This window comes from Vigna angularis, chromosome 9 (genome assembly GCF_016808095.1).
Source record: "Vigna angularis cultivar LongXiaoDou No.4 chromosome 9, ASM1680809v1, whole genome shotgun sequence".
Lineage (NCBI taxonomy): Eukaryota > Viridiplantae > Streptophyta > Magnoliopsida > Fabales > Fabaceae > Vigna > Vigna angularis.
In genome coordinates this window covers 31813869-31840572 of record NC_068978.1, presented here as the reverse complement: position 1 = coordinate 31840572, position 26704 = coordinate 31813869, and the positions used below count along the sequence as shown (strand labels likewise).

Here is a 26704-nt window from a genome sequence, read left to right as displayed (position 1 = left end):
ATGACAAAGGAAGTTCCGAGGTTGCTAAAATATAATAACTTCCACCAATGATGTTTTATGATACATAACTAAATATTTTATAATTTAGTTAAGAAACTAAACATAATTTTTCAAGCTTAAAGAAAACATATTTAAAAGTAATGTACGTGTAGCGAAAAAGTTAAATCATTCAATAGTAATTATATTGGTTGATCTCATTCTGAATAACGTTGAGTTCTTAAGATACCAATTGCAGTTTTACAGAATAATATTAGGTAGCAAAACAAAACAGAGGAAATAAAATTCTGAAAGAGATAGAATATACGAGTCGAAATAAAAGTGATAGTTATTATTTTCAATATGCACGGTCAATTACTTACAATACTTGCAGTAACAAAAAAAAGCTAATTGAGATTCTCGCAAACTAATTTACCGTTATTATTCTGCCGAAGTTTAGGAACATTTATTTTGACTAAAAAACTTTATTCAACAACTAAAACAAAAAAATAAAGAAAATAGAGATGACAAGTGGAGTATAAAAGCAAGTATTTACCAATAATCCTTCAAATTCAACGTAGGGATTTATATCTGATAATTTGTTAGCTTACAATTTAAAAGGATGCTTGTTTCAGTGTTCTATTCTCAGTAATTATAGTTGAAAAGGATTCCTCCTGCATCATATCTTTTTCCAATGGCCTAAGCATCGAACAACCAGATAGGATGAGAGTTTTTAAAGATCTTAACTCATATATCTCTTTTGGGAGATAGCTTAGACTTGTACAGTCCTTCAAATTTATCACTACTATATTGGACAGATCACCAATGGATTGGTGTACCTTGATCAAACTTGGACAATCTTTTAGAATGAGCTGTTCAAGACTTGGTAGTCTGGAAAAGTCTGGTGTTTCTCTTAAGTACTTGGAGTGACTAAGATTAAGGAATTTTAACCGCTCTAAAATCTGAAAGCATAGTTTTTAGACAAAAGATTAGGGAAGTAAAGGAAAAACAGAATGCCATAGGTAGAAGTGGAACCAATAATACTATTTATATCTTAATTAACCTATGAGTTTAAAAGAAAAGGGCGTAAAGAATACCTGGGATTGTTTCCAGAGTGGTTGTTTCCAGACGAGTTGAAGATGACTTATGCTTTAAATCCATTGCAATTACATTTTCCAAATGAAAGTTCTTTGGAATGCATTTATATGGAAACCCTCGCCAACAAATCCATCTCAGTTGTTTAGAAATGTGCTCACAATCTCCACTAAGTTGTACATGATCAAGTTGTAGCAGTCTTAGTCTCTGCATTTCCTTGAAAGCATGAGCTTCAAAGCAATCTCTAATGCTGGAATCAAGTTTCAGGGACAATATAGCTTCTGTCCCCTGTGATGAGTATAGCAAAGAGAAACAATTTAGAAATCCCTGAGTAATTATTGATTATTGAGACTTAATGTTGAGTTTAACAAGTTAACAACACATGGATTACACTAAAAAGGAAAACACTTTCAAAATCATAAAAATAATGTTCTTACAGTATTCTCTTTCAGTACATATTTTACGTCACCCTGCATCCACAATCGACTCCTTTTGCCCGGTTTCTCTGGGCATTCTTGACAAGTAATTTCTCTTCCCATATCTTGTAACAAAGAACACATTTGAAGTTTGTTGTTCCTTTCAACTTTTATGAGACCACGCTCTATGAGAACTGTTATTCCAATATCAGCATGTAGTCCACAGCCATTTAATATCTCTGTCACATAGTCTTTTTCTTTGCCAATAAAGAAACAACATACATCCAGAAATATATCCTTTTCCGTATCACGTAAATTATCAAAACTTATTTTTAATACGTTCAGAAGTTGTTCATTCGGGGGAATTCTTTGTAGTTTCAACAATACACTTTCCCACACTTCTATTCTCCTATCACATAAACAGGAACCAAGGAACTGAAGAGCTAGAGGTAGTCCTTCACAATAAACAACGACGTTTCTTGCGAGTTCACTCCTTTCTTTTCTTGGTTTTGCTTCTCTAAAGGCATGCCAACTAAAAAGCTCAAGTGACTCATTTTCGTTTAAAAGATCCATTTTATAAACATAATTATCACTGAATTGGTTCAGCAGGCTAATATCTCTAGTTGTAATGATTATCACAGTTCCTTGACCGAACCATTCAAGACTCCCGCATAGGTTTTCAAATTGGCCAATGTGATTCACGTCATCAAGCACAATGAGCAACTTTTTTCGAGAAAATCCATTCTCGATCATAGTTCTTCCCCTCCCATCGGTTTTCACCTTCAAGTTGGATTTTAGGACATCAGAAAGAAGATTTTCTTGCAAAGCAACATACCCTTCATAACGAATATTCTCAATAAAACTCTTACCAATGAATTCACGATAAATTCGATTGTAGATGGCTTTGGCTATGGTTGTTTTACCTGATCCTCCCATTCCCCATATTCCTATCATACACACTTTGGTGGATTGATTTTCAATACATTTAATCACGTCTTCCACGCGGGACTCTAATCCAACAGGATATTCGGTAATAAACAAGTCTTTATAATCCAGTAATGTATTAACGCGGCTAACAATTCGCTCTACAAGTTCAGCATCATACCTTCAAGATGAATCATAATGTGTTACCAAAATTAAAACAAAACCATAACATATGCTTCATTCACTCTCAAACCAAAGAAAGTAGGAAGGATTCATTTGTTTACCTGAAATCTCTGTCATCCCAACCAGTCATACCTGCAACTCTATTGAGTGCACTGCTCCACCTGGACCGCGCATGTTGCAGTTGTTCTCCCGAATAGGTTCTGTATGCAGTGTCTTCCAACGCTTTTCCAAAATCATCCTTCTGATGACGTACATCCAATGGGTCAATCTCGTAAAAGACGGGCAGAACTATTTGGCCAAATGTTTCGTGGCATTCAATGATTTTTTCAAGCTCAAGAAGACAGCAAGCAGATTCAGTGTATGATTTGGAGAAAACGATTATCGTAATCTTAGTGTGTCCTATTGCTCGCATGTGCTCTTCCAGCTTCATTCCGTCATGCAGATTCTCCTGGCTAATAAAAGTTTTGACTTGAGCTTGTAAAAGGACAGAGTGGAGATGAGAAACAAACCTTCGACCGATTTCTTCTCCACCAAAGTTGATGAACACATCGTGTATGAAATGGGGTTCTGATGTTAAGAAGGATGAAGATGATGATGATAAAGAAGAAGATGCAAACTCCATCGAAGGAATTGAAGTCAACTCTTCAAAGATAAAGCGATAATGTTAAAGATATGTTTTAGATGTAGTCTCGATGTGTGTTATCACTCACCCATAGTCAAATACCATTTATATTTTATATTTTTCCTCCTGAACCCATCTCGGTATGCATACTTCATTGGATCGCGATATTCTAATAACAACGCAATTTTGACCAAAAATTTACAACGTTCCGTATCAAAAAGCTATTGGATTATTTAAAATATTTTTTTTCGTTAAAATTAACAATGAATTTGGCTTCCGAAAATGTTCCTCTCATTTTGTTTTCATTCTCCTCCATTGTTGCATTTTGGTTTTCATTTTTGCATAAACAAACTTGTACCTATCTAAAAAAAAACAAAAGCTACCAATACATATATATATATATATATATATATATATATATATATATATATATATATATATGAATGTAAGAGGCAAGAAGAAGAATATTTGGAGGAAAGCAATTAAGATAGTTTAAGAGAAGAAGAAGAAGAAAATGGATCAAAGAAAGGTGTTGGAGGAGCTTCTGAGAGGTTATGAATCTGCTACTAAACTTCGAGTAGTGATGAATGAAAAAGATGAGTCAGAAATAAGAACCCTTCAATGTCTTGCCAAGAACGTGCTTAGATCCTTCACCAACACCCTCTTCCTCTTGAACTCTCATCACCATCATCTCTCTCATCTTCTCTCTCCCACCAAATCTCAGGACTCCCAAGAAAGTTCCAAGACTTTCACCAGTTTCAATAACAGAAGAGGCTGCTACAAGAGAAAGTAATCATTTCTTCTTTTTCTGCAATGCTTCTCTTCCATTTTAGTGACACAGAATTGATTCTTAGACTCGGTTTGTGTGCATGAGCTAGGTTTGAATTTCACTTTGTTAATTTGAGTTTCAACATTTTTGGATCTCCAAGATAACATATAACTGTCCCTTTGGAACCTAAATATGGTCATTGTTCTTCTGTCTAAGGTGGTTGTTTGATGGTCCCCATCAAATTGTTTAGCATTACTATTCTGATACTATATAAGGTTGTTTTTGTCTTTGATTGTTTGTAGTTTTTACCCTTTTGGTTTTTCTAGCTTATTGTCAAGTTTTAGTGTAAATTAATCAGCATTATTTGTTGTCTATGCAGAAGACATACACAAGAATGGGAGAAGATTTCAGAAGCTCCACCAGTTGATGGCCATCAGTGGAGAAAGTATGGCCAAAAAGAGATCCTCAAAGCCAAATACTCAAGGTAGGTATAGCAAACTTATAATTTCATTCACATAAATTGCATCTTTTTCCTTAACTAATAATGTGTTGTAACCTGTGCAGGAACTATTACAGGTGCACTCACAAGTATGATCAGAATTGTCAAGCAACAAAACAAGTGCAAAGAATTCAAGAGAATCCTCCCTTGTACAAGACCACATATTTTGGCCAACACACATGCAATGACTTGCTAAGTTCTGAAATCATACTTGATTCCAATGATTCTCCTTCTGACACTTCCATACTGATAAGTTTTAACAACAGCTTCCCTCCAACCAAGCAAGAATGTCCCTTTTTATCATCCTCCTCATCATCATCATCATCTATCAATCCCTCACCATCACTGATCACAGAGGAGATATTTCCATCATGTTATGATTACATGCTACCCCCAGAACCCACTTTCGATGATTATTCAATGCACAATAATGTCACTCCACCACTCGATCACTGGGATGATATGCCTTCTACCTTGTGTGATTCTGATATTGAAGAAATCAAACGTTTGTTATTGGATTCCGAATTGATTGGGTTGCCAAATTTCTTAGATCATTTTGAAACTAGTGTTTTTTATATGTAAAGTGTGAAAGATCAATTAGATAAATGTTGCTTCATGCTTTTCTTGAAAGTTGGGAGAGTTTTGTTAAGCTAGCTCCATTGTCGTACATATCTTTGATTAACCGTACATTTTCAACTATACTGGTTTTGTTTTCATTAAATTGTCCCTTGTGTTAAAATATGAAATTTATATATTACAAGTTTATCTTATTTTTAACAATAAGGTCCCCAACATATTGCCTGAGATATATATATCTATAATAATATATAACATCTCCAACATACTATTCTCTTCTTGTTGCAATATATATATATCTACTACAATATATAAGATTTCCAACATATTATTCTCTTGTTAGAATAAGTTTTGAAAGAGTCTCTTATTATCTTTAATTTAACTTAATCTTATAAAATTGATTTATAAAATTAAATTTACATTTATTTATGTAATATAGACTTGTGTAATCTAATCAATATAAAATTTACAACTAGTCATCCATCAAAATATTCTCGGTTGCCATAAATTTTGCTTGAATTTTATTCCCAACTAGGTATTCTCCATGATTAAAGTCCAATGAAAGCAACATAAAGTTATGCAAAAGACAATGTGAACGAGAGCTCTGAGTATATACCTTGAAAATATGTACCTTTGAAGGCAAGATTAACATCACATAGAATCTTTTATCAATTAACTAATTTGTGGTGAAAGTGAAATCTAGGAAACTTCTACAATTGTTAAATATATGTCGTTATCATACACATGCACATTTATGGAGTAAATTAATTTGACCAGAATGGACTTTCTTTTCCACTTATAGACAATGTTTGAACAATTTGCATGAGTTTAGAACTTTGAAAAGAAGATCTTCATGGTACTATGCGTATCTATCACCAAATATAAATACACAGAAAAAACCAATAAAATGAAAGAAGAAAGAGTCATGAAAAGAGGGTACTTTTTAAAGATAAAGATATAAACATGATGATGTAAAGCGATGCACCAACAACCCCATCACCATCAAACCATTTCAATTTACTACTTAGGCTGCTAAAAAACTAGTGCTTTCTGCACAAATTGGATTTTTATCTACCTTTTTTTTTCATAAAAAAATTACTTATGAGAATTATCTCCATTAATTATAAATTATAAGTTAATTTTATTTCTAGTGGATGCATCATCTCCAACACTTTAATTCAACCCTACGTGTTTACTAAAGTGTAAACAAGCCGATCTTATCTACTTCTAGAATATGATGTTTGTTGTTTCGGATATGTAGGGCTGTGTGGTTCTAAACCTTTCAGTTCTCCTTCGATCTTGTCTCAGCGGCGGATCTTCTTCTTGAACTTTATCTTTCCTCTTGATCCGGAGGGGTGGAGACCTACAAAAGATTCTCCGATGCCAAAGTCAGTTTCAGAGCAATGGCTTTTCTCAAGGGATAGCAATAAATATGCATTCAATCTAACTTATCTACCACTCACCGTGAACCTGTATTTATAGTTTTCGCTATGGGCTTTGGGATTAGTGAAAGGTTAATCATGGCCCAATCAGCCCAATAGCTCCTAATTTCTACTTACCTCTAAACCAGGTCAATTTACTTGAGCCACAGTGATTAGTGATTTGGCCGGTCAGTGTGATATGGGCGTCCGCCCAAGTGATACGGGCGTTCGTCTTTCCTATGGACGACTCGGGCATTACATTGGGCGGACGATCCTCTACGCGGTCGCCCGGCACTTCGTTGGGCGGACGATCTTCTATGCGGTCGCCCGACACTTCGTTGGACGGACGATCTTCTATGCGGTCGCCCGACACTTCGTTGGGCGGACGATCTTCTATGCGGTCGCCCGACACTTCGTTGGGCGAACGATCTTTTATGCGGTCGCCCGGCACTTCTTTGGGCGGACGATCTTCTATGCGGTCGCCCGGCACTTCATGATACCAAACGTTCGTCTCTCGGCGTCATCCTGTAGAACAGTTTTTGTGAGCATGGAGAGTGTGGCGGTGTCTCGTGGTGATGGAATTCCTTGTGAGTTCTTCAAAGTTTCTCTTAGAGACAGAGGTTCTACCCAGGTGGTCGGCGTAGGCATCGGGATGGTCTGACGACCTCATTAGTGGGCGTCCATACGTGCGACGCCGGACATTAGCTGGTGTAGGAGAGTTTGTACGGTCTAGGTTCAATCCGTACCTACTTGGGCGGTCGAGCATTCGTCTGTGGTGGGTGTGACATGGGCGTCCTTTGGGCGGCGCCCGTCGCCTCATGGGCGTCCTTCGTACGGCGCCCGGTTCTCCCTGGTACACAAGCCCCCCAAGTCCTAGTGCACGTAGTGAACGTAGGATTTTGGATACGGCGCGCTTTGGGTCAGGAACCCGCAATTGGGCTTTATCCAGTGGGCTTTTTGAATTTGGATTTTAGGCTGGAGAACACGTGGCGCGTTCCCATTGACGGAAGGTCAAGCGTCGCCAAATCCGGAGCGTTGGTCGTGCTAAATCTAGACGGCCAGGATATACCCAACGGTTACTAACTTTTTCCTATAAATAGCGGATTAGACGATGTCATTTTCACTTATCTTCATCACTCGAAAGTTCAAGATTCTTTTTCCCTCAGGTAATAAATGGCATCTGTGTCCATCGAGTCAGGTTCTGGGTCGTCGGGCGGAGTCCGGGAGGGGTCGGCGCGGGGCGACAGCGGCGATTCTCCTAGCTCGGTTTCTTCTTATTTTCTGGAGGAGGCGGTTGGGTCTTCCGGGGGGGCCCTGAGTCACCGGTTGATACGACTGTCGCGGTCATACAAATTTGATTGCACGAATTATAATGCAGTATAGACTAGGAAATGACTCCTAGGTCGTCTCTCAAAGACCAATTTGTGTGGTTAAGTCTCATATTTGACACGAAGTGGGGGGTGTTTTTGTGATTTTGTTTGAATGCGGTAAATAAAATTAAACGGTAAAAACAGAACAGTAAATATGCAGAAACGGTAAAATTAAACGCAAAAATAAAAACTTCAGTGAAAATAAACCGTAAAAATGACTCTTGAAAATAACATGACCAGTAAAACACAATGACAGAATTTAACGGTGCAGAAAAATATTAAAAGGTAAAATAAAGAGACAATAAAATTAAAATCACTTTACTGAAAATGAAATTCATCAAAGATTCAACATTTAAATTAAAATTCAAAACTTCAAATAAAATGAAGATCAAATGATCAAATGAACCACACGCTTCTTCAGAAATAAAATTCATACACTATTTGAAAATAGAATTGAAACAACTTGGTACTGGAAAAGGAAAGGAAGAGGCAGAAGCCTCCTCCCAGACCGTGAGTTTCTTATACTACACCTAAACTACCTAAAAACTAACAAAAATGATTCTTTGACACGGTTAAAGCAAATTACATTCATTTGACACGCTGTGGGCCCCGAAAACTGTCAACATCATGAAGGATAGCTTGGTCATTTGACATTATGGGCTGGTGCTGAGTTGGCAGGTAAAAAAGTTAAATGAAACGTTGCGTTTCACTGTGTGGCTTAGGATCTGTGTGTGGGATTTCAAATTTCGAAACGCTCGAGTTAACTTGCTGGCTTAGGATCGTGTGTGGGATTTCAAATTTCGAAATTTCGAGCTAGGGTTAGGATTGAGAGAGAACGAGAGAACCAGAGAGATCGAGGGAGAAAACACAAACCCTACTCCATTGCTGCCACCGGAGGCTGGACGTGATAGGAAAAGTTTGTACCAGCGAAGGTGTAGCCGAAGGCAAAGTTCGTACCGGACGTGATCGATGTGGAGCGCGGAAGGTTTGTCCCCTTTCTTATTTCTCCCCTTTGTACCGTTTGAATAATATAAAGTATGATACTGTTGTTCCTTTGTTCTTTTCTCAGAATTTGTCTATCTTTGTTTTTATTTTTGGTATTTTATCGGAAACCCTAGACTAAAGGGGGAAATGTCGTGAGAGATAAAATTCTGGATTGGGCAAACCTGTAGGATTATTTACTGTCCTTAGTGTTTTTGGGCTTGGTTTGCTTATTTGCAAAAGGGAATATTGCAATAAATGGATAAAGTGTGAGATGATTACAAGAAATGGAAAAAGGGTAGTGTCGATGGAGAGCTAGAGAGTGAAAAAGTTCCACGAAATCAGAGGGAATAGTGATTGGAATAGTTTGCAAAATGGCACCCACCCAGCACGGTTATTCTGCTCAGCAGCAGCACGAAATGCAACGCAAACGTTTCTAACTGTCTTCGCGCCAATGCTGGAGCTACTTCCCATGAACTGATTGAAATGATTCCCCTTTTTGTTATAGTCCGAAAACTCCCTGTCCATGCTGCATTGGCTCCCTCTGTGTTCCTTCATTATTATCTGTTTGATGATATTTTTTTTGAGTTAGAAAAAGGGAAATATTGTCATGAGAGTTGAACATCAGTTTAAGGTGTCCTGAATTTTTCATACATTTGCTTCTGGCACCATTTTATTTTTAATTTATGTATTGTATATGTTATTTACCTGCATCCACTGTTTTTTACTCAGTGATAAATTTGCTTTGGAATCCATCACATATATTTTATTTCTATCACTACTAGGTTGCCCTTTCTTGGTCAGTTGTATTAGCATTTTGCATTGTGCCCTGTTTGCCCCTAGATATATTGCGTGATTATGTTGTTTGTGGTTTGTATATGGTGTTTGGCCACTGTTATTTATAACTCCTTGGATTTTATGTAGAGAATAGTTTCATCTAATTTATGAATTTAAATATAGATTATTCTTTCATAGAGCTAAGTGCTTGATTAACACCAAAAGTTTCTTTCTCCATTTTTTCTGTTTCTAGTGTCCTTGTGGAATCAGCTCTTACGAAATTAATTGTTTTGCATGTATTACCCTATGACATAACTCTGAGGAATATTGTCAAGGTAAAGATTTTGGTGAACAATTTTCTATTGTACTATTATATATGTTGTAAACTTTTCTAGGACTTTAAATGATACTCTCGGATTGTGCAGGTTTTTGGAAGTGATATTGGGGGCCCAACTGATGACCTAGTACGTCTATCAATACCAATTGATACCAACAAGCCTCCAACACGCTCCGTTGATGACATTCTATCGAAATTGATTCCACCTCTTCACAAACCTCAAGGCACTGGATGAAAGAAGAACAATATAAATGGCCTATGTTAAAACTTTCATAATTTCCTTGCCTGTATTTCAGATTTATCGTTGTTGTTTGTTGTCGAATATTGTGCGTGGTCACATGGATGTGTTATTTAGAAAAATTTGTGAACTACTTAACTTATGTTGATCAATTTGTTGTTGCATTAAGTGCTTATGTAATGTTCGTTATGTTATAAGTTTTATATGAAGTTCATTTCGTGAAAATTAAAAGTGTTTAACTTTATGGACAACTTTATTCGGTTATTTATTGAATTGGTTTTCTACAACAATACAAGTGGTTATTTATGCAATTTGGTTTTGTACACCACCACGAGCGTCCTATTTTATAAACGACCGTCCAATTTTCTGGAGGAGCGTCCAATTTTATGGACGAGCGTCCACTTCTGTACGATCTTCTGGACGAGCGTCCTTCTGGATGAGCGTCTGGACGAGCGTCCACATGTGGACGACCGTCCTTCTGGATGAGCGTCTGGACGAGCGTCCATCTGGTCCAGCGTCTGCACGACCTATAAACGACCGTCCATGTGCCAGCGACTGACGTATGGACGAGCGTCCACTAGCTTATCGAGCGTGGACTTGATCTTCTGTGGACGACCGTCCTCTTGTGCGTGCAGGGGGCGACGAGCGTCAGCTTGCTATGAAATGTTCGTGCGCTCGCTATGTGACGACCGTCCTGGGCGACAGGGTGATGTGCGAAAACGCTGGACGCTCGGTCAGCTGTCCAGAACGAACGCTGGGTCACGTGTAGAGAGCGCTCGTTCACTAAATGCATAGGCGCTGATTTGGTTACAATAAATGGGCGAAAACGCTGGACGCTCGGTCAGCTGTACAGAACGAACGCTCGGTCACGTGTAGAGAGCGCTCGTTCACTAAATGCATAGGCGCTGATTTGGTTACAATAAATGGTTATGTTGTTAGACCTTTGTGGTTATTTCTGAATTTTATTTTGTACAACAATATTACTGGTTAACTCGATATATGGACATCTTTGATGCAGTAACTGGATATATGGACAACTTTATTCGGTTAATTACTGAACGACCGCGATATTCCAACAACACATTTTTAACACTCTTTTAACACTATTTCATGGATAACTGTAATATTTGAAACGTACAATGTATCATTTTGTTGTGTATGTTGTGTAACTGAATCTCAATTAATGGTGTGTTATAATGAATTTAATTATGTCATACAAAATGGTGCGTAAAAGTCAGTTTTTTTTCCAATGGTGACCTGTGTTCACCTGACTGAGTACCTGTGTTGGACTTTCTGTACAAATTCCCATTTTATCTCGGGTAATCGTTTACAGGGTTCCTGTAAAAGATTACCAGCCCCATTTTTCAGCAGTCTCACTCATTTCTTGCACAGCTTGCTCCCCCAAGTCATGAGGGGTCACCCCACCCTCCTTGGCCTCACATCACATCACCATCCACCCTCTCCCACCACTAGAACACCTGCACAAGCCTCACACAGGTCCAGATTAGCCGAAAAGTCAGTTTTTTGTCCAATGGTGACCTGTGTTACCCTGACTGAGTACCTGTGTTGGACTTTCTGTACAAATTGGCAATTTCTCTCGGGTAATCGTTTACAGGGTTCCTATAAACGATTACCAGCCCCATTTTTCAACAGTCTCACTCATTTCTTGCACACCTTACTCCTCCAAGTCATGAGGGGTCTCCACACCCTCCTTGGCCTCACATCACATCACCATCCACCCTCTCCCACCACTGGAACACCTGCACAAGCCTCACACAGGTGCAGATTAGCCGAAAAGTCAGTTTTTTGTCCAATGGTGACCTGTGTTCACCTGACTGAGTACCTGTGTTGGATTTTCTGTACAAATTGGCAATTTCTCTCGGGTAATCGTTTACAGGGTTCCTGTAAACGATTACCAGCCCCATTTTTCAGCAGTCTCACTCATTCCTTGCACAGCTTGCTCCCCCAACTCATGAGGGGTCACCCCACCCTCCTTGGCCTCACATCACATCACCATCCACCCTCTCCCACCACTAGAACACCTGCACAAGCCTCACACAGGTCCAGATTAGCCGAAAAGTCAGTTTTTTGTCCAATGGTGACCTGTGTTACCCTGACTGAGTACCTGTGTTGGACTTTCTGTACAAATTGGCAATTTCTCTCGGGTAATCGTTTACAGGGTTCCTATAAACGATTACCAGCCCCATTTTTCAACAGTCTCACTCATTTCTTGCACACCTTACTCCTCCAAGTCATGAGGGGTCTCCACACCCTCCTTGGCCTCACATCACATCACCATCCACCCTCTCCCACCACTGGAACACCTGCACAAGCCTCACACAGGTGCAGATTAGCCGAAAAGTCAGTTTTTTGTCCAATGGTGACCTGTGTTCACCTGACTGAGTACCTGTGTTGGATTTTCTGTACAAATTGGCAATTTCTCTCGGGTAATCGTTTACAGGGTTCCTGTAAACGATTACCAGCCCCATTTTTCAGCAGTCTCACTCATTCCTTGCACAGCTTGCTCCCCCAACTCATGAGGGGTCACCCCACCCTCCTTGGCCTCACATCACATCACCATCCACCCTCTCCCACCACTATAACACCTGCACAAGCCTCAGACAGGTCCAGAAGTGCCTAAAAGTCAGTTTTTTGTCCCATGGTGACCTGTGTTCACCTGACTGAGTACCTGTGTTGGACTTTCTGTACAAATTGGAAATTTCTCTCGGGTAATCGTTTACAGGGTTCCTGTAAACGATTACCAGCACCATTTTTCAGCAGTCTCACTCATTTCTTGCACACCTTACTCCTCCAAGTCATGAGGGGTCTCCACACCCTCCTTGGCCTCACATCACATCACCATCCACCCTCTCCCACCACTGGAACACCTGCACAAGCCTCACACAGGTGCAGTTTAGCCGAAAAGTCAGTTTTTTGTCCCATGGTGACCTGTGTTCACCTGACTGAGTACCTGTGTTGGACTTTCTGTACAAATTGGCAATTTCTCTCGGGTAATCGTTTACAGGGTTGCTGTAAACGCTTACCAGCCCCATTTTTCAGCAGTCTCACTCATTCCTTGCACAGCTTGCTCCCCCAACTCATGAGGGGTCACCCCACCCTCCTTGGCCTCACATCACATCACCATCCACCCTCTCCCACCACTGGAACACCTGCACAAGCCTCAGACAGGTCCAGATTAGCATAAAAGTCAGTTTTCTGTCCAATGGTGACCTGTGTTCACCTGACTGAGTACCTGTGTTGGACTTTCTGTACAAATTGACAATTTCTCTCGGGTAATCGTTTACAGGGTTGCTGTAAACGATTACCAGCCCCATTTTTCAGCAGTCTCACTCATTCCTTGCACAGCTTGCTCCCCCAACTCATGAGGGGTCACCCCACCCTCCTTGGCCTCACATCACATCACCATCCACCCTCTCCCACCACTGGAACACCTGCACAAGCCTCAGACAGGTCCAGAAGTGCCGAAAAGTCAGATTTTTGTCCAATGGTGACCTGTGTTCACCTGACTGAGTACCTGTGTTGGACTTTCTGTACAAATTGGCAATTTCTCTCGGGTAATTGTTTACAGGGTTGCTGTAAACGATTACCAGCCCCATTTTTCAGCAGTCTCACTCATTCCTTGCACACCTTGCTCCTCCAACTCATCACCTGTCACTCCACGCTTCTTACATTCACATCAATCACCTACACCCATCTCCCCACTCAGAAATTTATCAAATCCTTCGCATTAATTACCATTAATTTTAGTGAAAATGGTCTCGTACTGTTCAAATTTTAATTATAATGCTGCGTTTATTTTTCAATCGCTAATTTTGTCATTATAACAAACACAAACGCAAAGTAAAAACAATTCATTTCCAAATCCAACCACTATTCTTATTACAAACACATAGTGTACATTGTCAAATAACATTAGGTACATATTTCAACATCTTATACATGTCAAAATTGTCAAATAACATTAGGTACATATTTGAACATCTTATACATGTCAAAATTTGATAATTTCTTAGCAATCCTAGACAATGCCGTATAGATGTAGGGCTTCCATTCTGCTAATGTTCTCATTGTCCAGGTGTAAGGCCCGTAAATTTTGGGAATGGTGGGGACGTGGTGGGCACCACCTTTTCATTTATTGAGTTGCATTATTGAAGGGGCAGGGAGGAAGCAATTAGAAGTCACGAGAGTTGTCCTTTTTTTGAAGTGGGGAGCAAGAAAACGTCCGTGATTCTCTTGTGTTTGACACCATGCAAGCTTGAAAGATAAAAGGAGGTACTGGTTTCTGAAATGGAGAAGAAGCCTTGCTACCTTGCTGCCATTTTTGTGAGAGAAGGAGAAGTTCAAAGCTTGGTGGAATTGCTTGGAGCTGCAAGTTTTGGAAGAGTTAGACTCAAAGAATTCACAAAGGAAGTCTTCAAGAGGTAAGGGGAGTTAGATTTTTCGTTTTGGTTAGTTCATTTTGCTGTTTTTGGTAGAAATCTAAAAGCTTTAGAGTTAAAAATGGAGGTTTTCTGGTTTTCTGGAAAACCTGCGATTCTGCAGAATCTGCAGAATCGCGTTCGTCCAATTTGGTTTCAAATTGGACGTTCGTCCAAAACTAGGTAAATTGAACGTTCGTTCAAGTGATTTGAACGTTCGTTTTCTTTAGCCTGACGAACGTTCGCTCATGCGTTGCTCATGCGTTCATCCATTGTAGCTTGGTTTGGACGAGCGTTGACGAGCGGGGGATTTATAGTGGAAAGGTGTAATTGTGTACGTCTGTGAACGTTCGCCATTTTCCAGGTAAGGGAAGCTTATTTGATTTAATTCATGTGGTGTGCCTAGTATGAACGTTCGTTAATTTACTGCATGAAATTAATGCATGATGTATGATACGTATGAAATGTTTGAACGATCGTTATTTGCTGGATGAATATAATGCATGATGTTAATTTGCTTGAGATGCATGAACGTTCGTTAATTTGGTAAAATGAAATATATGAATTTACGTGATATAAGTCGTATGAAATGTGAAAGTTAATGATGATATGAACTGGAATGAGAATGGATTGTAAGAGAATTTCCCATAAATATGTACGTTCCTACTGCACGGTCATTGACCGTTCGGTTTTCCAGTAAGTAACAGTGAAATGTTGATTCTCTCATTTAAATAGTAATCTAGTGGAGAACGAGCGTCCTCGTGTCAAAATACTCTGATTGAGCGTTCGTCCTTTAGGGTGCTCGGTTTTTATGATGAGCGCTCGTCCTAATTGGTGTTCGGTCTTATACCGAACGTTCGCTTTAATTGGTACTCACCTTGAGCGTTCGTCCAAAATGGCGCTCGGTTTTGAATTGAGCGTTCGTCCAAGTAGTGTTTGGTTTGAGCGTTCGTCCTAATGTGATCTGTTGAAGCTAAGCGTTCGTCCTAAAGGGTGTTCGGTTTATACTGAACGCTCGTCCCAATGGTCTCGGTTTATACTGAACGCTCGTCCCTCTTCTGCGCGTTGGCGTCCTCTGCGAGCTTGACGAGCGTCCTCTCTTGCCGACAAGCGTCTGGACGAGCGTCCCCTGCCAGCTGGGCGAGCTTTCTCCGTTGAGCGTCCACTTGCTGGACGAGCGTCCTCTGCGCGCTGGACGAGCGTCCTCTGCGCTCTGTTCGATGGCCGTTTCGTTCTCTGTTCAACGAGCGTCCGTTCGTTATGAATCAGTTTTGCGCTCGCATGTTACGAGCGTCCGCTCACTTGGCGAGCGTCCACGCATCCTTCTAAGTCGCGCCCGGCGCCCATTTTCTCGCGTGAAACTCTCGGCAGAACTGCGCCCACGAGCGTGGTCCAAGTCTTTGATGGTATCCAATCCTTATTTTTCATCAAAATAAATAACAAAAGCATCAAAAACATTTAAATAGTAAAAATTATACTTATATCAACAATTATATACTTTTCATGAGAATTAACACTAAAACTTACTCAAAAGCACAACAATTTAAGCAACAAAACAAGTAAAGTTTACACCTATCATCTACTAAGTCCTAAGTGGTTATCTACTAAGTACTAAGTGGTTATTTCAGAATGGTGTTTTGTACAACAATAAAAGTGGTTTAATTCAATCCCAATGACCATATTTCTTTGGTGCAGTAAGTGGTTATCTACTAAGTCATACGTGGTGATTTCATAAAGGTGATTTGTACAACAATAAAAGTGATTCAATTCAATAGTAATCTTATTTCTTCAAGTAATGCAGTCATAGTAATCTTATTATTCTTACCGTCAATGTAACCTCTTATATGTTTGACGTTTGTAGTTTCAAATTCATATTTTAAATACAAAAATGTTGATAAAAAATTTGTGTTTGGTTTCACTGAATACGAAACCAAATATACACATTTAATTTAATATTGTTGCAGGGAGCAATAATGACCATAATCCCTCTTTAATTTGTAGACAACACCTCAAAAACCCATGAAAAGATTGGGGAAATATATGCAACGATTTTAATAGAAAGAATGATGGTTCATAGTGTTTCTTTAATTTACAGATCAAATTCTCCCAATCTATTCAAAAAGAAGTACTTTCAAGTATAAAGTGTTTTAAAACATTGAATCAGAACGAAATTGTTCCAAGGACATAAAATTTTGGTTAATTGGGTTTAAAACAAAGGATGTATAACATTGAGTAGCCATTTGCCAGCTAAGAAGCCAAGACAATACAACAGAATTGATCGTGAAGTACACCAGCTATGATCACAGCACAATTCAGATAATGCAAAAACTAAATTACAGATTCCAATTTCATAGACTGCTAGAATTTCAAGAAGGATCAAGAACGACACTAGGTAAATCAACTCGTCCCATCTTTCCTAAACCTTGAAGTATCATATTGTATGTAGCTATATCAGTATGATAAAAAATTTCTCCCATTTCAGCCACAACAGCCCAAGCCTCAATGAAATAACCCTTTTTGACAAAAGAACTCATGATAGAATTATAACAATAACTCACTTGACTCACACCTGCATCATTGAAAATCTCAAACAATTTGCAAGCCAAGCTCAACTTTCCCTTTGCCAAAAATATAGACAACAAAGTATTCACCATATCAACATCAAAAAAGCTGGGAAGAATAGCCAGTAGAGCACATTTGGAATTCTGTTTCTTTTGACTCCTGCAGCTTCTTTTTGGAATTTTGTTTCTTGTGAATTCCAGCCAAGTGTTCCCAAGAAAATGGAACACACGAGAATCTAAGGGGAGATGCAGCACTAAGAAGTGGATCCTCAGGAAAATACAATGATTCAAAGGAGGAAGATGAGGATGAGGAATGAGTCCTGCGAGATGAAACAATTAAATGAAAATGCAAAATTGTTTTATATAGATGATACACAAGATTTGTTCTCTGATTAGAAAAGAAAAAAGTAATTATATATTAATTGAGGTTGGAGGAAAAATGTGGTTTGTGGGATGAGAAGGAAAAAGAAGAATGATACCTATAACCCCAATTGCCAATAAATGATGATGCACATCACAAAATCCAGAAAAATCAAGTGAGCACATACTAAAAAACAAAATTTTCCACCTTTCAATCTTTAGAAGGCAAGGTAAATATGCTATTCTGCAATATTCCAATATCAAGTAAACAAAGCCAATAAAAAATCCTTGCCAAAGCCAGATGGCAGAAGACACATAGAAACATGGCTACTACTTACCTCTTGAATCTCACATCCATGGAAGATAAGGTCCCTAATGGTCATAAATTTCGTTAGTTTTCGTAGCATCAGTGAAGGAAAAACTGATTTCACAAGCATTTGTTAAGGTAGTTATGTACAAATAAAATATAATAAAGTAGTTAAATTCAATATCAATTATCACATTTATTAGTGCAGTAAGTACTTATGTAGTCATGCCTAAGTGGTATTTTACTCAATTGCTTACGAACAACAAATGTTTGTGGTTTTTAAGATAGATTTTATCAAATTTATTGGTGCAGTATGTGGTTATTTACTAAGTCCTATGTGGTTATTTTTGAAAGATGTTCTCTACAACAATAAAAGTAGTTAAATTCAATAACAATAATCACATTTCTTTGGTGCAATAAATTGTTATATATTAGGTCTTATGTGGTTTTATACTCAATTGCTTATGAACAACAAATGTTGTGGTTTTTGAGGTTAGATTTCATCAAATATATTGGTGCAGTATATGATTGGTAGGAGGACACAGTCTATAAAAAAGTAGTCAAATCTTACACACCAAGTAAAATCATTAACAATAATTGTTATGCTTATAATCATATTAACAAAAACCCAGTACCAATATTCTCCAAAACTTTAATGATGACATTTGAAATTCTATATCCCATAAACTACACTAAAACCCAGAACAAAGGGCAACGTAGGCTTGCAATTCTAATGAGTACATCCACTACAAGCAACTAATCAGACTCATTATATAATAGAGACCAACAAAGTACTTTTTTTTTCATGGCCATGTGTCAACATTTTGCTTTTGTAACATAAAAAGACAATCGTGGAATATTTCAAGACATGAAAAATGAAAGAACCATATAACAGTGGAGCTTTCTCAGTCATTCTATCCGCATCCAAAACTTTATTCAAATTCACAATACATTACAACAACAATAAACTGAAGAACTCGATTAAATATGTGTGCAACTAATAATCAAAGTAAATATTAAGCACGATGAAACTGAGGCGAAAAAAAAAACTAACATTTTCCTCAAGAAGAGTGTTGGCCCCCGCACGCGGGTTTTATCATCGAAATTCTTCGATGGATACTTCGCCATCACCATGCCGACCTCGAAGACGATATCGTCGGAGGAGGAGCGGATTCCGGTGATCGACCACCACTTGAAGAATGCGCGAACCCTAATTCCGTCAAGTTCCGCAATTTACCCCTACACGATTTTCCAAGAGATGGTGTCGGAGTAGGTGGCAACGTAGTTGTCCGCCGGGAGCTTGATTTTGCACGCGCCACCGAGCTTGACGGTAAACTCCCCGCTGGTCCGGTTCACGGCATATCCCAGGACGGTGGTGGCGGGAAGAAGACTGGAGGGTAAGCCGTAGCTGACGAGTTACACGTGAGCATGCGAAAGCGTGATTTTTGCCGTTTTAGGGTTAGGTTTTTGGAACGAATTGGCCACGAGATTAAGAAGCAGAGCGAGTACGCACAAGATTTTGAGAGCGAAACCTTCACACCTATCAAAAACCTTCACAATCGTCGATTGAACAAGCTTTTTTAAAAGGAAATCGAAGGCGCCAATGAAAAACGATGGAAAACAATACGCCAGAGAAAGCAAACCTAAATGGCCTAAATGGGATGTTCGAACGAACCTCGAAAGAAAACTTACCCAAATTTTGGTCTTTCCCCTTTTACCCTTACAATGACACGCTTACGTGCCACTTACATTCATTTGACACGCTCCACGTCAGCGTTTTCGAAAAAAACTTGCAGACTGAGTAAGGGTAAAAGGGGAAAGACCAAAATTTGGGTAAGTTTTCTTTCGAGGTTCGTTCGAACATCCCATTTAGGCCATTTAGGTTTGCTTTCTCTGGCGTATTGTTTTCCATCGTTTTTCATTGGCGCCTTCGATTTCCTTTTAAAAAAGCTTGTTCAATCGGCGATTGTGAAGGTTTTTGATAGGTGTGAAGGTTTCGCTCTCAAAATCTTGTGCGTACTCGCTCTGCTTCTTAATCTCGTGGCCAATTCGTTCCAAAAACCTAACCCTAAAACGGCAAAAATCACGCTTTCGCATGCTCACGTGTAACTCGTCAGCTACGGCTTACCCTCCAGTCTTCTTCCCGCCACCACCGTCCTGGGATATGCCGTGAACCGGACCAGCGGGGAGTTTACCGTCAAGCTCGGTGGCGCGTGCAAAATCAAGCTCCCGGCGGACAACTACGTTGCCACCTACTCCGACACCATCTCTTGGAAAATCGTGTAGGGGTAAATTGCGGAACTTGACGGAATTAGGGTTCGCGCATTCTTCAAGTGGTGGTCGATCACCGGAATCCGCTCCTCCTCCGACGATATCGTCTTCGAGGTCGGCATGGTGATGGCGAAGTATCCATCGAAGAATTTCGATGATAAAACCCGCGTGCGGGGGCCAACACTCTTCTTGAGGAAAATGTTAGTTTTTTTTTTCGCCTCAGTTTCATCGTGCTTAATATTTACTTTGATTATTAGTTGCACACATATTTAATCGAGTTCTTCAGTTTATTGTTGTTGTAATGTATTGTGAATTTGAATAAAGTTTTGGATGCGGATAGAATGACTGAGAAAGCTCCACTGTTATATGGTTCTTTCATTTTTCATGTCTTGAAATATTCCACGATTGTCTTTTTATGTTACAAAAGCAAAATGTTGACACATGGCCATGAAAAAAAAAGTACTTTGTTGGTCTCTATTATATAATGAGTCTGATTAGTTGCTTGTAGTGGATGTACTCATTAGAATTGCAAGCCTACGTTGCCCTTTGTTCTGGGTTTTAGTGTAGTTTATGGGATATAGAATTTCAAATGTCATCATTAAAGTTTTGGAGAATATTGGTACTGGGTTTTTGTTAATATGATTATAAGCATAACAATTATTGTTAATGATTTTACTTGGTGTGTAAGATTTGACTACTTTTTTATAGACTGTGTCCTCCTACCAATCATATACTGCACCAATATATTTGATGAAATCTAACCTCAAAAACCACAACATTTGTTGTTCATAAGCAATTGAGTATAAAACCACATAAGACCTAATATATAACAATTTATTGCACCAAAGAAATGTGATTATTGTTATTGAATTTAACTACTTTTATTGTTGTAGAGAACATCTTTCAAAAATAACCACATAGGACTTAGTAAATAACCACATACTGCACCAATAAATTTGATAAAATCTATCTTAAAAACCACAAACATTTGTTGTTCGTAAGCAATTGAGTAAAATACCACTTAGGCATGACTACATAAGTACTTACTGCACTAATAAATGTGATAATTGATATTGAATTTAACTACTTTATTATATTTTATTTGTACATAACTACCTTAACAAATGCTTGTGAAATCAGTTTTTCCTTCACTGATGCTACGAAAACTAACGAAATTTATGACCATTAGGGACCTTATCTTCCATGGATGTGAGATTCAAGAGGTAAGTAGTAGCCATGTTTCTATGTGTCTTCTGCCATCTGGCTTTGGCAAGGATTTTTTATTGGCTTTGTTTACTTGATATTGGAATATTGCAGAATAGCATATTTACCTTGCCTTCTAAAGATTGAAAGGTGGAAAATTTTGTTTTTTAGTATGTGCTCACTTGATTTTTCTGGATTTTGTGATGTGCATCATCATTTATTGGCAATTGGGGTTATAGGTATCATTCTTCTTTTTCCTTCTCATCCCACAAACCACATTTTTCCTCCAACCTCAATTAATATATAATTACTTTTTTCTTTTCTAATCAGAGAACAAATCTTGTGTATCATCTATATAAAACAATTTTGCATTTTCATTTAATTGTTTCATCTCGCAGGACTCATTCCTCATCCTCATCTTCCTCCTTTGAATCATTGTATTTTCCTGAGGATCCACTTCTTAGTGCTGCATCTCCCCTTAGATTCTCGTGTGTTCCATTTTCTTGGGAACACTTGGCTGGAATTCACAAGAAACAAAATTCCAAAAAGAAGCTGCAGGAGTCAAAAGAAACAGAATTCCAAATGTGCTCTACTGGCTATTCTTCCCAGCTTTTTTGATGTTGATATGGTGAATACTTTGTTGTCTATATTTTTGGCAAAGGGAAAGTTGAGCTTGGCTTGCAAATTGTTTGAGATTTTCAATGATGCAGGTGTGAGTCAAGTGAGTTATTGTTATAATTCTATCATGAGTTCTTTTGTCAAAAAGGGTTATTTCATTGAGGCTTGGGCTGTTGTGGCTGAAATGGGAGAAATTTTTTATCATACTGATATAGCTACATACAATATGATACTTCAAGGTTTAGGAAAGATGGGACGAGTTGATTTACCTAGTGTCGTTCTTGATCCTTCTTGAAATTCTAGCAGTCTATGAAATTGGAATCTGTAATTTAGTTTTTGCATTATCTGAATTGTGCTGTGATCATAGCTGGTGTACTTCACGATCAATTCTGTTGTATTGTCTTGGCTTCTTAGCTGGCAAATGGCTACTCAATGTTATACATCCTTTGTTTTAAACCCAATTAACCAAAATTTTATGTCCTTGGAACAATTTCGTTCTGATTCAATGTTTTAAAACACTTTATACTTGAAAGTACTTCTTTTTGAATAGATTGGGAGAATTTGATCTGTAAATTAAAGAAACACTATGAACCATCATTCTTTCTATTAAAATCGTTGCATATATTTCCCCAATCTTTTCATGGGTTTTTGAGGTGTTGTCTACAAATTAAAGAGGGATTATGGTCATTATTGCTCCCTGCAACAATATTAAATTAAATGTGTATATTTGGTTTCGTATTCAGTGAAACCAAACACAAATTTTTTATCAACATTTTTGTATTTAAAATATGAATTTGAAACTACAAACGTCAAACATATAAGAGGTTACATTGACGGTAAGAATAATAAGATTACTATGACTGCATTACTTGAAGAAATAAGATTACTATTGAATTGAATCACTTTTATTGTTGTACAAATCACCTTTATGAAATCACCACGTATGACTTAGTAGATAACCACTTACTGCACCAAAGAAATATGGTCATTGGGATTGAATTAAACCACTTTTATTGTTGTACAAAACACCATTCTGAAATAACCACTTAGTACTTAGTAGATAACCACTTAGGACTTAGTAGATGATAGGTGTAAACTTTACTTGTTTTGTTGCTTAAATTGTTGTGCTTTTGAGTAAGTTTTAGTGTTAATTCTCATGAAAAGTATATAATTGTTGATATAAGTATAATTTTTACTATTTAAATGTTTTTGATGCTTTTGTTATTTATTTTGATGAAAAATAAGGATTGGATACCATCAAAGACTTGGACCACGCTCGTGGGCGCAGTTCTGCCGAGAGTTTCACGCGAGAAAATGGGCGCCGGGCGCGACTTAGAAGGATGCGTGGACGCTCGCCAAGTGAGCGGACGCTCGTAACATGCGAGCGCAAAACTGATTCATAACGAACGGACGCTCGTTGAACAGAGAACGAAACGGCCATCGAACAGAGCGCAGAGGACGCTCGTCCAGCGCGCAGAGGACGCTCGTCCAGCAAGTGGACGCTCAACGGAGAAAGCTCGCCCAGCTGGCAGGGGACGCTCGTCCAGACGCTTGTCGGCAAGAGAGGACGCTCGTCAAGCTCGCAGAGGACGCCAACGCGCAGAAGAGGGACGAGCGTTCAGTATAAACCGAGACCATTGGGACGAGCGTTCAGTATAAACCGAACACCCTTTAGGACGAACGCTTAGCTTCAACAGATCACATTAGGACGAACGCTCAAACCAAACACTACTTGGACGAACGCTCAATTCAAAACCGAGCGCCATTTTGGACGAACGCTCAAGGTGAGCACCAATTAAAGCGAACGTTCGGTATAAGACCGAACACCAATTAGGACGAGCGCTCATCATAAAAACCGAGCACCCTAAAGGACGAACGCTCAATCAGAGTATTTTGACACGAGGACGCTCGTTCTCCACTAGATTACTATTTAAATGAGAGAATCAACATTTCACTGTTACTTACTGGAAAACCGAACGGTCAATGACCGTGCAGTAGGAACGTACATATTTATGGGAAATTCTCTTACAATCCATTCTCATTCCAGTTCATATCATCATTAACTTTCACATTTCATACGACTTATATCACGTAAATTCATATATTTCATTTTACCAAATTAACGAACGTTCATGCATCTCAAGCAAATTAACATCATGCATTATATTCATCCAGCAAATAACGATTGTTCAAACATTTCATACGTATCATACATCATGCATTAATTTCATGCAGTAAATTAACGAACGTTCATACTAGGCACACCACATGAATTAAATCAAATAAGCTTCCCTTACCTGGAAAATGGCGAACGTTCACAGACGTACACAATTACACCTTTCCACTATAAATCCCCCGCTCGTCAACGCTCGTCCAAACCAAGCTACAATGGATGAACGCATGAGCAACGCATGAGCGAACGTTCGTCAGGCTAAAGAAAACGAACGTTCAAATCACTTGAACGAACGTTCAATTTACCTAGTTTTGGACGAACGTCCAATTTGAAACCAAATTGGACGAACGCGATTCTGCAGATTCTGCAGAATCGCAGGTTTTCCAGAAAACCAGAAAACCTCCATTTTTAACTCTAAAGCTTTTAGATTTCTACCAAAAACAGCAAAATGAACTAACCAAAACGAAAAATCTAACTCCCCTTACCTCTTGAAGACTTCCTTTGTGAATTCTTTGAGTCTAACTCTTCCAAAACTTGCAGCTCCAAGCAATTCCACCAAGCTTTGAACTTCTCCTTCTCTCACAAAAATGGCAGCAAGGTAGCAAGGCTTCTTCTCCATTTCAGAAACCAGTACCTCCTTTTATCTTTCAAGCTTGCATGGTGTCAAACACAAGAGAATCACAGACGTTTTCTTGCTCCCCACTTCAAAAAAAGGACAACTCTCGTGACTTCTAATTGCTTCCTCCCTGCCCCTTCAATAATGCAACTCAATAAATGAAAAGGTGGTGCCCACCACGTCCCCACCATTCCCAAAATTTACGGGCCTTACACCTGGACAATGAGAACATTAGCAGAATGGAAGCCCTACATCTATACGGCATTGTCTAGGATTGCTAAGAAATTATCAAATTTTGACATGTATAAGATGTTCAAATATGTACCTAATGTTATTTGACAATTTTGACATGTATAAGATGTTGAAATATGTACCTAATGTTATTTGACAATGTACACTATGTGTTTGTAATAAGAATAGTGGTTGGATTTGGAAATGAATTGTTTTTACTTTGCGTTTGTGTTTGTTATAATGACAAAATTAGCGATTGAAAAATAAACGCAGCATTATAATTAAAATTTGAACAGTACGAGACCATTTTCACTAAAATTAATGGTAATTAATGCGAAGGATTTGATAAATTTCTGAGTGGGGAGATGGGTGTAGGTGATTGATGTGAATGTAAGAAGCGTGGAGTGACAGGTGATGAGTTGGAGGAGCAAGGTGTGCAAGGAATGAGTGAGACTGCTGAAAAATGGGGCTGGTAATCGTTTACAGCAACCCTGTAAACAATTACCCGAGAGAAATTGCCAATTTGTACAGAAAGTCCAACACAGGTACTCAGTCAGGTGAACACAGGTCACCATTGGACAAAAATCTGACTTTTCGGCACTTCTGGACCTGTCTGAGGCTTGTGCAGGTGTTCCAGTGGTGGGAGAGGGTGGATGGTGATGTGATGTGAGGCCAAGGAGGGTGGGGTGACCCCTCATGAGTTGGGGGAGCAAGCTGTGCAAGGAATGAGTGAGACTGCTGAAAAATGGGGCTGGTAATCGTTTACAGCAACCCTGTAAACGATTACCCGAGAGAAATTGTCAATTTGTACAGAAAGTCCAACACAGGTACTCAGTCAGGTGAACACAGGTCACCATTGGACAGAAAACTGACTTTTATGCTAATCTGGACCTGTCTGAGGCTTGTGCAGGTGTTCCAGTGGTGGGAGAGGGTGGATGGTGATGTGATGTGAGGCCAAGGAGGGTGGGGTGACCCCTCATGAGTTGGGGGAGCAAGCTGTGCAAGGAATGAGTGAGACTGCTGAAAAATGGGGCTGGTAAGCGTTTACAGCAACCCTGTAAACGATTACCCGAGAGAAATTGCCAATTTGTACAGAAAGTCCAACACAGGTACTCAGTCAGGTGAACACAGGTCACCATGGGACAAAAAACTGACTTTTCGGCTAAACTGCACCTGTGTGAGGCTTGTGCAGGTGTTCCAGTGGTGGGAGAGGGTGGATGGTGATGTGATGTGAGGCCAAGGAGGGTGTGGAGACCCCTCATGACTTGGAGGAGTAAGGTGTGCAAGAAATGAGTGAGACTGCTGAAAAATGGTGCTGGTAATCGTTTACAGGAACCCTGTAAACGATTACCCGAGAGAAATTTCCAATTTGTACAGAAAGTCCAACACAGGTACTCAGTCAGGTGAACACAGGTCACCATGGGACAAAAAACTGACTTTTAGGCACTTCTGGACCTGTCTGAGGCTTGTGCAGGTGTTATAGTGGTGGGAGAGGGTGGATGGTGATGTGATGTGAGGCCAAGGAGGGTGGGGTGACCCCTCATGAGTTGGGGGAGCAAGCTGTGCAAGGAATGAGTGAGACTGCTGAAAAATGGGGCTGGTAATCGTTTACAGGAACCCTGTAAACGATTACCCGAGAGAAATTGCCAATTTGTACAGAAAATCCAACACAGGTACTCAGTCAGGTGAACACAGGTCACCATTGGACAAAAAACTGACTTTTCGGCTAATCTGCACCTGT

The 26704-nt window shown here is 39.1% G+C and overlaps 2 protein-coding genes and 3 long non-coding RNA genes across 6 annotated transcripts; 3 read left to right on the top strand and 2 right to left on the bottom strand.

The window, feature by feature from the left end:
* Nucleotides 1–513: 513 nt before the first annotated feature.
* Nucleotides 514–3270, bottom strand: LOC108347175 (disease resistance protein RUN1). The gene is made up of 4 exons (XM_017586330.2): nt 2696–3270; nt 1509–2592; nt 1074–1359; nt 514–938 (listed from the first exon to the last, which is right to left on the bottom strand). Exons 1-4 carry the CDS (start codon nt 3214–3216, stop codon nt 913–915), a joined length of 1917 nt encoding a protein of 638 aa, XP_017441819.2. The 5' UTR covers nt 3217–3270; the 3' UTR covers nt 514–912.
* Nucleotides 3271–3684: 414 nt separating this feature from the next.
* Nucleotides 3685–5135, top strand: LOC108346831 (WRKY DNA-binding transcription factor 70). Its single transcript, XM_017585872.2, has 3 exons — nt 3685–4005; nt 4365–4469; nt 4550–5135. Exons 1-3 carry the CDS (start codon nt 3731–3733, stop codon nt 5064–5066), a joined length of 897 nt encoding a protein of 298 aa, XP_017441361.1. The 5' UTR covers nt 3685–3730; the 3' UTR covers nt 5067–5135.
* A 3275-nt stretch (nt 5136–8410) lies between these two features.
* On the top strand, nt 8411–10359 carry LOC128194008 (uncharacterized). Of its 2 annotated transcripts, XR_008245243.1 has the most exons (3): nt 8411–8836; nt 9863–9944; nt 10035–10359. It is a non-coding gene; the product is annotated as an uncharacterized LOC128194008 (long non-coding RNA). The 2 variants fall into 2 exon arrangements; XR_008245242.1 differs by lacking the exon at nt 8411–8836 and having other exon boundaries at nt 8845–9944.
* Nucleotides 10360–14454: 4095 nt separating this feature from the next.
* LOC128194007 (uncharacterized) lies at nt 14455–15011 on the top strand. Its single transcript, XR_008245241.1, has 2 exons — nt 14455–14626; nt 14902–15011. It is a non-coding gene; the product is annotated as an uncharacterized LOC128194007 (long non-coding RNA).
* Nucleotides 15012–24216: 9205 nt separating this feature from the next.
* LOC128194006 (uncharacterized) lies at nt 24217–24773 on the bottom strand. The gene is made up of 2 exons (XR_008245240.1): nt 24602–24773; nt 24217–24326 (listed from the first exon to the last, which is right to left on the bottom strand). It is a non-coding gene; the product is annotated as an uncharacterized LOC128194006 (long non-coding RNA).
* Between the last annotated feature and the right edge of the window lie 1931 nt (nt 24774–26704).

Coding starts and splice junctions, on each gene's coding strand:
- LOC108346831 (XM_017585872.2), top strand. CDS start 3,731: ATGGATCAAAGAAAGGTGTTGGAGGAGCTTCTGAGAGGTTATGAATCT. Junction 4,006..4,364: donor AGAGGCTGCTACAAGAGAAA/GTAATCATTTCT, acceptor TTGTCTATGCAG/AAGACATACACAAGAATGGG. Junction 4,470..4,549: donor CTCAAAGCCAAATACTCAAG/GTAGGTATAGCA, acceptor TAACCTGTGCAG/GAACTATTACAGGTGCACTC.
- LOC108347175 (XM_017586330.2), bottom strand. CDS start 3,216: ATGGAGTTTGCATCTTCTTCTTTATCATCATCATCTTCATCCTTCTTA. Junction 2,593..2,695: donor TGGGATGACAGAGATTTCAG/GTAAACAAATGA, acceptor TTCATCTTGAAG/GTATGATGCTGAACTTGTAG. Junction 1,360..1,508: donor ATGTACTGAAAGAGAATACT/GTAAGAACATTA, acceptor TACTCATCACAG/GGGACAGAAGCTATATTGTC.